Source organism: Oncorhynchus keta, chromosome 14, assembly GCF_023373465.1.
Source record: "Oncorhynchus keta strain PuntledgeMale-10-30-2019 chromosome 14, Oket_V2, whole genome shotgun sequence".
NCBI classification, from domain to species: domain Eukaryota; kingdom Metazoa; phylum Chordata; class Actinopteri; order Salmoniformes; family Salmonidae; genus Oncorhynchus; species Oncorhynchus keta.
Genome location: NC_068434.1, coordinates 73,950,027 through 73,963,246, shown reverse-complemented (window position 1 = coordinate 73,963,246; position 13,220 = coordinate 73,950,027). Strand labels below are relative to the sequence as shown.

General features: G+C 42.9%; 1 protein-coding gene across 1 annotated transcript in view; it reads left to right on the top strand.

The window, feature by feature from the left end:
• LOC118394188 (12S rRNA N4-methylcytidine methyltransferase-like) overlaps positions 1-5,842 on the top strand; it is a 30,354-nt gene extending 24,512 nt beyond the window's left edge. Inside the window, 1 exon segment of the mRNA XM_035787418.2 lies at positions 3,597-5,842. Within this exon segment, the coding sequence (XP_035643311.1) occupies positions 3,597-4,033 (437 nt within the window). The 3' untranslated portion in view covers positions 4,034-5,842.
• Positions 5,843-13,220: the final 7,378 nt, after the last annotated feature.

The window sequence follows — 13,220 nt, the reverse complement described above, 5'->3', positions numbered from 1 at the left end:
TGAAGCTCTTCTATAAGGACTAGTAGCCCTGCCTCCTTAATTTCCTTTCCATTCTCCTGTATTATGAAAATGTAGAGACATAATAAATCAAATAGTTCCTGCCTCAGTAGAGTCATTTAGTTGAATATACTGAATGTAATTCTGAAATGTTTTTGAATTTGATTCATCTGTTTATATACCTCTTTAGCAGAGCTAGCTAAAGGACATGGATCTGATTTCATGAGGAGAAAAACACCACAGAAATAGACAAACCAGTCAAATAAATATGACTTAACCAACCCATAGTTTATATAAATTGATATGAATACAACAATAAATGTTCGGCGTGTGATGAACAAAAGCAACAATCCACTAACAGATCAAATATTATACTATTATGATTAATTTTGTGTGTTTAGCTTACATACATTTGCATAACACGATCATGCAGTCTTACTTCAGTTGTGGCTCCAATATATTAATTCTAAGCCAATTGTCCCCCTCCCCCTTCCCTGCCAGAGTCAACAGTAATGCCTAATGAGCCCTCTCTACCCCCTCTCGCTTGCACCCCAGCATCTATTTTGTTACAAATTAAGCAGTGGTGGTTGGGTTGTTGAAGGTGTTGAGACACCATAATGACAGGTGCCTTGGGAGCCTTTTGCTCCCCCCACTCACTCCCTCCCTCCATATATCCCCTTGTCTCTCTCTTCCTTCCTTTGTGTAAACCCACACAGCTGTGGCTGACTGAGGCCCCTAAAATGTTTTCCCTCATTTAAGTATACATATATTTTTAAAGAACTGCTGACATATTATTATGGAGAGCAATCAATTTAGCCCATATTGCAGGGGACAGAAACACGTTTTTTTGTCCAATAAGAACATAAAATCCAGGAATTTAGCTAAACATGTGTTTAATTCGTGACATTTAATAACAAATATATGTCATCATGTCTCATTGTAATCAAGGTATGAAATGCTTGTTATTTTCAAATACAATCTCTTTTTAGGCTAAGATGTGGTCAATTTGCAGTGTAAAAAATATTATAATTATGTTCTGGCCCCCTGACCATCTGCTCCGACAAAAATAGGGCTGCGGATTCATCTAGTTGCCTACCCCTGCCATATAGGCTCTGTTATTCAGTGGGTCAGAGTGGTGCATCCAACCACTAAACATCGAGAGTGCATGGGTCCCACTGGCTTCCTCTTGGGAAAGGCATCTCAAATGGACTCAAGTTGTTGAGAGTTAACGCAGCAGAGTGAACAGGCACATCCTTGATATGGTGATGGACACAGTTAGTGAGGATAACATGATTGACCGTTGTAGGAGTGTGTGGCCTTTCAACCCAACATTCACTCACGTGACGGATGCGGTTAGTAATGGTTGTTTGCCTCGCAATAAATGCATTGTGTCAGTGTGAAGTTTGCCCAGCTAAATGGACACTCTAGTTTTCTTCAATTATAAATGAACAGCCATTAGAATTGCAACGCTGTGTTGATTTCTAAATCACACTTTTCCAGGGTTAAACAACCTCAAAAGAATAACATTCTAATGTGAATTCTAAGTCCAGTTGAGAGAATGTTTTCTATTCTCGTCATGGTGTCTGCAACTTGGTGACATTTGGCGGTGGTGTTTCACTAACCACAGACTGTGAATGAGGCGGTGGTTTCAGCTCACAGAAACAAATAATCACCACGGCACAAGCCCAAGCTCCATGGAGAGTTCACGAGCAGTCCGTTGCACTCATGCCTCAAGCCCTGACAATATTAATGATGTAATACATCCTCAAGTGCCTCACTGCTTTATAGAACACAGGATTTATGAACTAATAATCAAGCATCAGTCTGAAATACTCTTGTGCATAAACAGGCAGCGTATGGCTGCCTAGGAATGGTTCTTCCAGGACTCCGAATGAAGCCATGTAATTTGGATCCCTTATCTTTAGTGGTGTGTTGTTCCACAGTGCAGTACTGTCCTTATTGAGAAGTAATTGCTGTAATATGATTGTGAAGTGAATGTCTTTCCCTGACCCCCTTTATAGAAACAAAATCAGATGGAGAAGAACATGTACAGCTCAGCGATACCCTTTCATTTCATAGCAAGACAAAGTCCATCACGTTAGCCTTCGGACCAGACAATCACCAGGGGTAACATTTGAAATGTATTCAAACAAGGGTGTTCTTATGTTTCTTAGACTCAATTCTTAGTTAATAATTACGTTTTTTTGGCATTCTTCCAGATTTTTTGTCAGGGTTGTAGCGAAAAACATTAGACAAACGTTTTTTTTTAATATTATTTATCCATTAGCGATGAAGACAAAGTGATCGGTCTTATAAAATGGGAATAACCACCACATCCCAGAGGGGTTTCAGAACTCCGCTGCCTCCAACAGGTCTGGAGGATTTGGTGTCTGTTTGGCAATGCTATTTGTTCAGCCTGTTCAGTTGATCAGTGAGATTGTTTGGATATAGCTAGATTTCTGTTAGCTTTCCCAGTCTGCTGCTTTGTGGCATCTTTGCTTATTTTTTTCTCTAGCTGTGGGACCCTTGAAAGATGAATTAGAGAGAGCACAACTTGGTGAAACTGGGCCACGGCCGCAGCGCAGGTTTTCTATTGATTGCTGGGTGACTCACAGTCAGTGCTGTTGAACGCCAGAGGAGAGAAATGCCACACTGCTCTCTCTCCCTCCTCCCTCTCTCTCTCTCTCTCTCTCTCTCTCTCTCTCTCTCTCTCTCTCTCTCTCTCTCTCTCTCTCTCTCTCTCTCTCTCTCTCTCTCTCTCTCTCTCTCTCTCCCCTGTCTCTTTCTCTCTCTCTCTTTCTCTCTCTCCCTGTCTCTTTCTCCCTCCCCCTCTTGCTCTCTCTCTCTCCCTCTTTCTCTCTCTCCCCCTCTTGCTCTCAATCTCTTTTTCTCTCGCTCTCCCTCTCTTCTCCTCTCACGTACAAACATGGGCTGGGTCCTACGTCAATGCTGGCATTACTCTGGACAGGGGACACCAAAGCTCCAGATAGGAAACAGAGCAGCGCTTCAGCAGCCAGGAAGGCACTGCAGTCTGGACCCCTTGCCTGTCAATCAGTGCCAGGGAGCAGGGAGGAGTGGACGTGCTCTTCACCCAGCACAGATTGTTTTGTGGCACTTCAAACAGTACCAAATGCAAACATGACCATCTGAGCTTTTACTTGAACACAGTCTGTCTGAACACGGTGTCATCAAACCGCACAAGCAAAGGCAACCATTATAGGCTATTTGCTAGAAATGGGGGGATGAAGAGAGAGTCATCTGAGTGAGAAACACAACTTCATTTTCAAGTATTATCACAAGCACCTGTTTATTTACAGGTTTTACTTACTGTCATTGTCAATCACATATTAAAGCTGCAGCCTGGACAGGATATGGGAAAATGTGGCTATGATTGGGGCTTATTCAGACTGGGAGGTTAAAAACTAAGAGTCATTAGAGAGCTGTAAGAATTCTGTTCTGGTCTGTTGATTCTCCTGGATTGAATGTGAAACATTTCAGGTATGCTGCTCTCCAGGTGAATAACATGCTTCCTGCGCTGTATAAATGCTTCATGTCATTTGTTTGATTTAATTAAAATAAAAGCATTTCTTTGCCTCTAGGATCTTTTGCTGCCAGCGCTCTCTATGCCCGCAAAGATCGGCTTCAGCGACCCTCACACGTTGCCACCAAGACATTTCAGGCGCTGCGTATGTTTGTCAATGATGAGCTGAATGAACTGCATGCTGGACTCTGCACTGCTCAGACAGTGCTTAAACCTGGCGGCCGCCTCTGTGTGCTGACCTTCCATTCACTAGAGGACCGCTTGGTAAAGCGTTTTCTCCATGGAGAGGATGTAGGTGCCCCACAGCGCCGGAGTGTCCATCAGAGAGTCCAGCGATGGGAGGAAGAGGAGGAGGAGGAAGAAGAGAAGGGTGGGGAAAAGGACAGTGGTCACTGGGTTGACCTGCAGAGAGGGGTGCTGATGCCACAGTCAGAAGACATACTGGAGAACCCATGGGGACGCTCAGCCAAACTCAGGGCAGCATTCAAACAATAACCCTCTGGAACGTGGCCTCAACCTGCACCAATTAAATCCTTGTTGTTTAACTAGACTATAGAACCACCAGGCTGGTCTTCGTCAGACACGACCATACTGATCATATCCAGGCACAGTCTCACTGGTGTCGGTTGGGTGACATACAGAACAAGTGCCTTGTTAATGGTGGAACGCTGAGGCTGAATGGTATTTAACTGCCATGCACGAACAGTCAACAATCGATGTAGGCATGTGCTCCTTAGTTAATATTATACTGTGTGTTGCTACTGAGTATTTATTTAATTTAGTTTAAGTGACTTGTGCACACTACTTGAATATAGGAAACACAATTGTGCTGAAGCCTAAGTTGAAGATATCAAAGGTTAAGACAAGGATTCTAATATCCCATAACTATTTGCATAAATGAGAAAGAATTAGAAAAGCAAAGGGGCCAGCTATGCTAGTTAGCAATGGCACTTGTCCCATGAATCTGTTTATTATTCGAAAGATTCTTATCTGGGTATCTTCAACCTAGGCTGAAGCCAGAGACACGGAAGACAAAACGTCTCTCTCACTCTCTCACTCACTCACTCAATTTGTACTGCATTACTTTATGGCTGAGCTGACACAGTTGCATACAGTAACAGTTCTGCCTTGAATTCTGAGTTTCCTCAGTTCTCCCCGTTGGCTGAACCCATAATGTTTTTGCTCTCTTGACTAATTAATTAATCAGAACAATGTTGCCTCCAACCGACTGATGAGTATCCAGATCAACGGATGTAGGCACTAACCTCCCTCACTGATGTCTGTATACTCCAGCAATGAGATGACAACTTCCTTGGTAGTTTTGGCTGAATGTGTACTGCACTGCACGAATCAGTAATGTCTTTAAATACCAAGTGACTCAAGTGTCACAAGTGGCGGTGAATGAGAGGATGACTGTTTCATTCATGAGCCTTCTCCAACTGTTAACAGATGAGGTGTTTTGATCTGTACTATTGGACTTTGTCTATTTGTAATTGCTCCATCAAGAGGATCAACACTTTTCTTCCCCTCTGCCTCATTCTGTACACTCTAAATATACACTTCTTGTTACCTTGGAAACTAAACAGCACAAGTAACATTTAACTTTGTCTAAATGTGTTTGCTGTTTTAAAATATCTGCGAAACGATGCCGTATGTAGAATTTTTACGCCCCTCCCTTTGAGGTCAGTCGACGTCACGCAGTCGTCATGGTTATTTGAATTCAATTTGAAATAAGAATGGTAATCCTGTTTGATCTGTTCTTTAATGGATGGCCCAAGGGTTCTAAGCCCCTTACTCTGTAGACCCCCATTCATCCCCTCTAATCAGGAATGATTCAGACGTGGAACACCTGGTGTGTGGAATCTGAATTCAAAACTCAAAATGTGACTTTTTCCCTTTGATGACCACAATATAACTGTGACTCATAATCGTGCAACTGGTGACAATTCCAACCATAAATTCTTCTCTAGATATCCGCCAGCACCTGGACACATCATCTGCCTTTTCCTTCCTGTACACCCTCTCTGCCACCTGACCAAATTAAAGCTTTCTTCAGTTCTCCAAAGTTTGTCTAACTTTAACCAATTTAACAAACTTAGCTTTGTTTCTCCCCATTTCTCATAACGTGTGTCACCTTTTGTCTTTTACTAGTAAGGAATGACCCCTGCTAAACACGTTGCAAATTCCACATTCTTCTTTACACTCAAATCTATCAACAAGTCTTTTGTAATTACCTACAGTGGCTTGTGAAAGTATTCACCCCCCTTGACATTTTTCCTATTTTGTTGCCTTACAACCTGGAATTAAAATGTTTTTTGGGGGGTGGGGTTGTTTCATTTCATTTACACAACATGTCTACTGCTTTGAAGATGCTAAATATGTTGGGGTGTGAAACATACAAGAAATAAGACAAACTGAAAACTTGAGCGTGCATAACGTTTCATCCCCCCACCCCAAAGGCAATACTTTGTAGAACCACCTTTTGCAGCAATTACAGCTGCAAGTCTCTTGGGGTATGTCTCTATAAGCTTGGCGCATCTAACCACTGGGATTTTGCCCATTTTTCAAGGTAAAACTGCTCCAGCTTCTTCAAGTTGAATGGGTTCCGCTGGGGTACAGTAATCTTTAAGTCATACCACAGATATTCAATTGGATTGAGGTCTGGGCTTTGACTATGCCATTCCAAGACATTTAAATGTTTCCCCTTAAGCCACTCGTGTTGCTTTAGCAGTACGCTTAGGGTTATTGTCCTGCTGGAAGGTGAACCTCTGTCCCAGTCTCAAATCTCTGGAAGACTGAAGCAGGTTTCCCTCAAGAATTTCACTGTATTTAGCACCATACATCATTCCTTAAATTCTGAAAAACATCCCTACAGCATGATGCTGCCACCACCATGCTTCACTGTTGGGATGGTATTCTCGGGGTGATGAGAGGTGTTGGGTTTGCGCCAGACATAGCATTTTCCTTGATGGCCAAAAAGCTCAATTTTAGTCTCATCTGACCAGAGTACCTTCTTCCGTATGTTTGGGGAGTCTCCCACAAGCCTTTTTGAAAACACCAAATGTGTGGCCTTATTTTCTTCTTTAATCAATGGATTTTTATCTGGCCACTTCCATAAAGCCCAGCTCTGTGGAGTGTAGGGCTTAAAGTGGTCCTATGGACAGATTCTCCATTCTCCGCTGTGGAGCTTTGCAGCTCCTTCAGGGTTATCTTTGGTCTCTTTGTTGCTTCTCTGATTAATGCCCTCCTTGCCTGGTCCGTGCATTTTGGTGGGCAGCACTCTCTTGGCAGGTTTGTTGTGGTGCCATATTATTTCAATTTTTTTTAATAATGGATTTAATGGTACTCTGTGGGATGTTCAACGTTTTGGATATGTTTTTATAACCCAACCCTGATCTGTACTTCTGCACAACTTTGTCCCTGGCCTGTTTGGAGATGCTTGGTGGTGCCCCTCGCTTAGTGGTGTTGCAGATTCTGGGGCCTTTCAGAACAGGTGTATATATAATGAGATCATGTGACAGATCATGTGACACTTAGATTGCACACAGGTGGACTTTATTTAACTAATTGTGTGACTTCTGAAGGTAATTGGTTGCACCAGATCTTATTTAAGGGCTTCATAGTGAAGAGGGTGAATACATACGCACGCACCACTTTTCAGATTTGTATTTTTTACAATTTTTTGAAACACATTTTTTTTTTTTTCACTTTACCAATTTGGACTATATTGTGTATGCCCATTACATGAAATCCAAATAAAAATCAATTTAAATTACAGGTTGTAATGTAACAAAATAGGAAAAACGCCAAGGGGGATGAATACTTTTGCAAGGTACTGTATAGCGGTCAACAATTGTCTGTTTTATATTATATGTTCTTGTTCATGGATCCTGATTTGGCAACATTAAGACTTGTTATGTACATTGCGTACATCAATTGAGTTAACCTTGTATGTAGGGGGATGAGCATAATGCAGATATGTCAGTGGTTGTAAATGAGACTGATCTGTGCTTGTATGTTCTCAATTACCATGGAAACAGTGGCTAGTGAACAGTTGATGGGATAACTTGCTCTATTATTAACAGCCATGTATCAATCATGGATTGAAATCCTACCAAGTAATACCTACCAGGAAGGTGTTAATCAGTTCTCAGAAGCCTGTTTCTGGCTAAGTCTTTCAGTGTGCAGACAAGAGTTACACACGTCCGTCCCCATGTACTAGCAAAAGGTGTGTATTGGGTCAGTTGCCATAGGAACAAACTCACAAAACCGATTTCTCAACTCACCTCAGTTTTCTGAGAAAGGATTTACAGAGGAAAATTGTAACTGAATGCAAATAAAAAATGAAATCCAGTCCTTTTCTCTGTGTATGCTTTGGTTGTTTGCTATACGTCACAAAAAGGAATAGATTTGATAGCCTTGACCATATTGGATTAAGTCTGTCTGTCAGGGGACAAAGGATAAGGCTATGAATGGATCTGCTTTCTACATTAACAACGTTTTGACACTTTTCCAGATGTGTCCACAAATGTGGCTCCATTTAAAATGGGAGGGGCAATGAAAGAATGTTTGACACTTCCTGTTCCCTGCTCTGTGCATTAGTTTTGGGCTGCTCATTGTAGACCAAAATGAATACATTCATCTCCTAACTCCACCCTGACTTTGCGTGCTGTGTTTCTTTTAATGTACCAATTAAAAATGTGAGTCAACAGAATATCTGGGCAAGTAATGAGATACGTGCTTGCATTCATTCTAATTAGCCATAATTAGACACCTTTTGTCCATTATGTGAAATCCTGAGTGGGCTGAGTGGAGATGGTATGGTGGTGGGGGGTAGGCTATTTCTGGAGGTTGAGCGTGCACGCTGGAACCCCGCTATGTCGAGTCACCTTGGAAAATGGAAATGATATTTATGATAAGTCTTGGAACACCATCCATAGCTTTGAAAATGGAGTATAGAATGAAGAAAAAAAAATATATATATATATATATATTAAATATGCATTCACAAGCAGGTAGAATTATGTTAAGATTCAATGAGTATGGCTGAAGAATGACATCCTCTTGAAATTGGGAAAACGTCAATGATTGAAGACATGCCCATGACCCAACCAATGGAATCAGAGATCTACAGTACATAAGTAAGTAGGCTGTGTGTGTGTGCTGTGCATTCTTGCTAAACTGGGAGATGAACAAAGGAGCTGAAGTATTTTTGCCTGTTTCCAAGACAAGCTCACTGTTTCACTCAAACCTGTCGGCACTGCTGTAGTTTGAGCCAAAAGCCTTCTCTAGCCAATCCCTAACCAGGGGGCTATTCCAGCCAATGGTTTACTGTTCAATAGTTGCACAGTCTGACTGTTGCTTGCTCCAGCCAACTTTTCACTATCCGAAGCAGAAGAGATATATATCTTGGCCAATAGCTCTTCACACGAGATGAAACAGACACGTGCCGGCCAATGGCCCCCTCTGAGAGATGGAGAGAGGCAGTGGCTCAGAGTACATTGCTAGTCAAGTAAGGACAGCACAGTCTGCGAACCCCCTCCCTCCACAACTCCCACCCTCCCGCTCTCACTCACTGTCTCTGCTGCTCCTGCTATAAAAAGATTTCTCAATGAAAAAGGCTTTGAGGTCAAAGCCATTTGAATGATTTTTGTGAATGACGCAGGGGCTGTGGGAGGAGACAAACACAGCTACTGTGAGGGGGGGCTTTTGCTGCATTTAGCTGACTTTAAATTAAAACTTGGACATGGAAAATAAAATAGTAAATGAAAATAGTATTTATGAAGTCCTCCCCCTCCTGAGAATGCATAGCTAATGTCTTGAACCCAACAATAGAAATCCCCACTCTGACTCAGTCTGTTCTCAAAATAATCGATTTTATTCTCACCTGTAACAGAATGCAGCCCTCTGTGTTGTCAGATGACATAGTAACCTGAGGTAGTACGGTCTCGTCTCAGGAGAGTAGATACCCTGGAGACAGACTCCCCAGTGGACTGTATGAATGGACTGAATTCCACATCACTCTGCTCATATAATAATGATCAACATACTGGAATGGCTGAGAAGTCCCAGAGGTAGAGGATTACCTTGTGCTCAGTCTGTAATGTAATTTAAACAGGGAACAGACATTACTATAGGATTTGGGGCCAGGAGTTTTACCTAATAACTAAATTCTCCAGGCCTGAGGTTAGATGTGCCCTAGCTTGTGTAACAGTATAGCTTCCGTCCCTCTCCTCGCCCCCACCCGGGCTTGAACCAGGGACCCTCTGCACACAGACAAGAGTCACCCACGAAGCATCGCTCCACAAAAGCCGCGGCCCTTGCAGAGCAAGAGGAACCACTACTTCAAGGTCTTTTCAAGGATTGAAACGCTATTAGCGCGCACCACCGCTAACTAGCTAGCCATTTCACATCGGTTACACTTGTAAGCACAGTATGGCTATTCTCAAGGAAAAGGTGTGTGGGTTAAGGCTTCACCAAAGTCCATTTCTGAATTTAGAGTTTTGAAAAATGCTATTTCTTTTCGTACATGGGAATAGATGAATTGAGATGGGTTATTTTTTTACCAATCTCTTTTTATTGGTTGTTTTGTTAAAATAACAAAATAGTCAGGTGCTTTAAAGGAAATCACACTGACAGGAGGATTCTTTGGCACAGTGGGGAATGACGAAGCCCAGAAACCAGGAGCTATCAGTAATCAACACCAATGAGGCAATGTATTGGATAGTGGCAGCAGAATAAAATCATCTCCCTCACAGTGGGGACCCCTGACTCAGTTCAGCGGCCCCTCCACTTTGGCTGCATTATCCTTCTCTCGGAAAATCTTGTTTGCACTGCGACCTGTAAATATTCCAAGTGGCTGTCCATGGGCTCTCACCATGGCACCATTTTAAGAGGACAGTGAATTGGAGGTTGCAGACATAACAATCACCCTTAGGTAATGACAGGGTTTGTTGCAAGTGTCATTTACTCCATACCAAGCAGCACATCCTCCTGTACGGCCCAAATGGAGTCCTTCTAAGCCTGGTCTCTCTTGGCAGCTTATCAGCAGCTACCATGTTGCTGTGTCAGATTGCTGGAGCAGTGTACCAATAGGAGTCCTGTGGTCTGTCTATAATAGTCACGGCATCTGTCTCTCATCGTTAGTGAACTCTAATGCAGTTAGCGGGGAGGGTGATTCCTTTTTTAATCAGGGCCAAAGAGACTGTTAATGATCCCTGGTGTTGGATTTGGGAGCTGTGATGGAGCATGTAATTAGATGATGAGAGGGAAGGTTCCTATGATTCCTCCTCTCCTCTGTTAAACCTTTGTATGTCTTTATGATGACTCCTTCCTCGTTTTACACTGTCACCTTGTCTGTTTGATCCACAGTGTTACCAGAATCAATCTGGTCCCAGGTGAATTGAAACACTTGTGATCAGGCCTATATTATTCCACTGTGCTGCATGGTGTAGCTGAAATGATTTATGGCACAGCATGATCAAGTGTCAAAGACCAAAGAAAATGTGTTTGCTATGGGTCAAAATCACAGGAGGTTGGTGGCACCTTAATTGGGGAGGATGGGCTTGTGGTAATAGCTGGAATGGAATAGTATCAAACACATGGTTTCCATGTTTCATTCCATCCCATTCGCGCCATTCCAGAAATTATTGTGAGCTTTCCTTCCCTCGGCAGCCTCCACTGGTCAAAATGTGGAGGACAAATAAACATGACCAATGAGGACCCTCTTGGCCAGATGGTCATCGGCTCCTTGGCCGCCACAGGCCTGAGTCACAGCACAAACGAACAGCTGCCCCACATGAAATTAAGCTCCACTTTAACAGCGCTCCGCTTTGTACCCGACATAGAGAGATGGGTGATCCTGATTGGTCAAAAAATAAGGATCTCCAGTGGAGTTGGGAACATACATTTTTTTGTAATAATATATTTTATCCTTAACCGACTATATTTTTGTTGTTTTGAATTGTTGAACCGCAGCTCTGTCAATATCTTTGGATACTAATGGTTCAGTGAGGGGCTACTGTCTTTGAAGCATTTGAAGTACAGTACAGAATGTACAACACAAATATGGAATCCAGCGGAGGCTGGTGGGAAGATCTATAGGAGTATGGTCTCATTGTCATGGCTGGAATGGAATAAATGGAATGGTATGAACACATCAAACATTTGGAAACAACATTTTTTTCCACGGAAACCACCATTTTATTCCATTCCAGCCATCACAATGCGCCTGTCCTCCTCCCACCAGCCTCTTCTGACTGAATCACATCGCATGTACACACACACAGCTACAACTACTGTATCTTCCATCTCAGTTTTAACACAATTATTTTTAGTCTAATATTCCACATCAAAACATTCACTCTTGCATCCCAGCAGCGTGACTAAGACTGGAGATCCTTCTGGAGATCCTTCTTTTAAAACATTTTACTAAACCTCAGCTTCTAAATACTCTCCTGCAACCCGCCTCACCCAATGTAGCTATTTTTCCTATTATTTATTTCCTTAGTATTTATATTTACTTCGGACCCGGAACCCCTCAACTGAAGCTAGCCAGCTAACTACCAGCTATGCTAGCGGTATTCAGCTAACCGGTCATCAGCTAACCTTTAGCTCGGAACGCTCTCGCCAGTTCGAACAACGTGACTCTAACCAGAGCATAACGGACCTATTTATTTTTTTATCCCCGGATTCCCACCGCAAACGGAACATTTTTCAGCTGGATCTTCACAACTAGCTAAACCGCAACCCCGGATGATTACTCCTGGCTAGCGTTTCCACCCACTTAGCTTGAAGCTAGCCCGGCCAGAGCCCCTGTGCTACCACCGTAGCATACTCCTGGGCTACAATACCCGGACCCACGACCGGTCTATCGATGTCACCGCATGAAGAGGAATAAACAGACTCACCCCATCGCGACGTCCCCCAAAGGCTAACTCTCTAGCCCTTGCTATCTCCTTGCTTGCTAATTCGGCCTGCTAACTGCTAGCTTGTTTAGTCCCGGTCCGCTAACTGCTACCTTGTTTAGCCCCGGCCTACTAACTGTTAGCTTGTTAGCACAGGCCTGCTAACCGTCTGAATCGCCGCATCCCAAACACTCACTGGACCCATATTTACTTTCTATCTCTTTTCGATTTTTAATTTGTTTATACCTTCCGGTAACCTGCCTCACCCAATGTGATTATGGAATCGCTATCGCTAATTTTTAGAACACACTCAAGAATCTCCAGAAGCTAACTAGCTACAAACTATTTAGTCATTGTTAGTTTTTTAACCTGGATAACACTCTCCAGTCCAGCTTCCCTGCCCCATCCACCGCTGCCCCCTGGACACTGATCACTTGGCTACATAGCTGATGCACGCTGGACTGTCCATTAATCACGGTAGTCCATTCTGCTTGTTTATGTTTTATCTGTCGGCCCGTTGCCTAGTCAACGCCATTTTACCTGCTGTTGTTGTGCTAGCTGATTAGCTGTTGTTGTCTCACCTACTGTTTTAGCTAGCTCTCCCAATTCAACACCTGTGATTACTGTATGCCTCGCTGTATGTCTCTCTCAAATGTCAATATGCCTTGTATACTGTTGTTCAGGTTAGTTATCATTGTTTTAGTTCACAATGGAGCCCCTAGTTCCACTCTTCATACCCCTGATACCTCCTTTGTCCCACCTCCCACACATGCGGT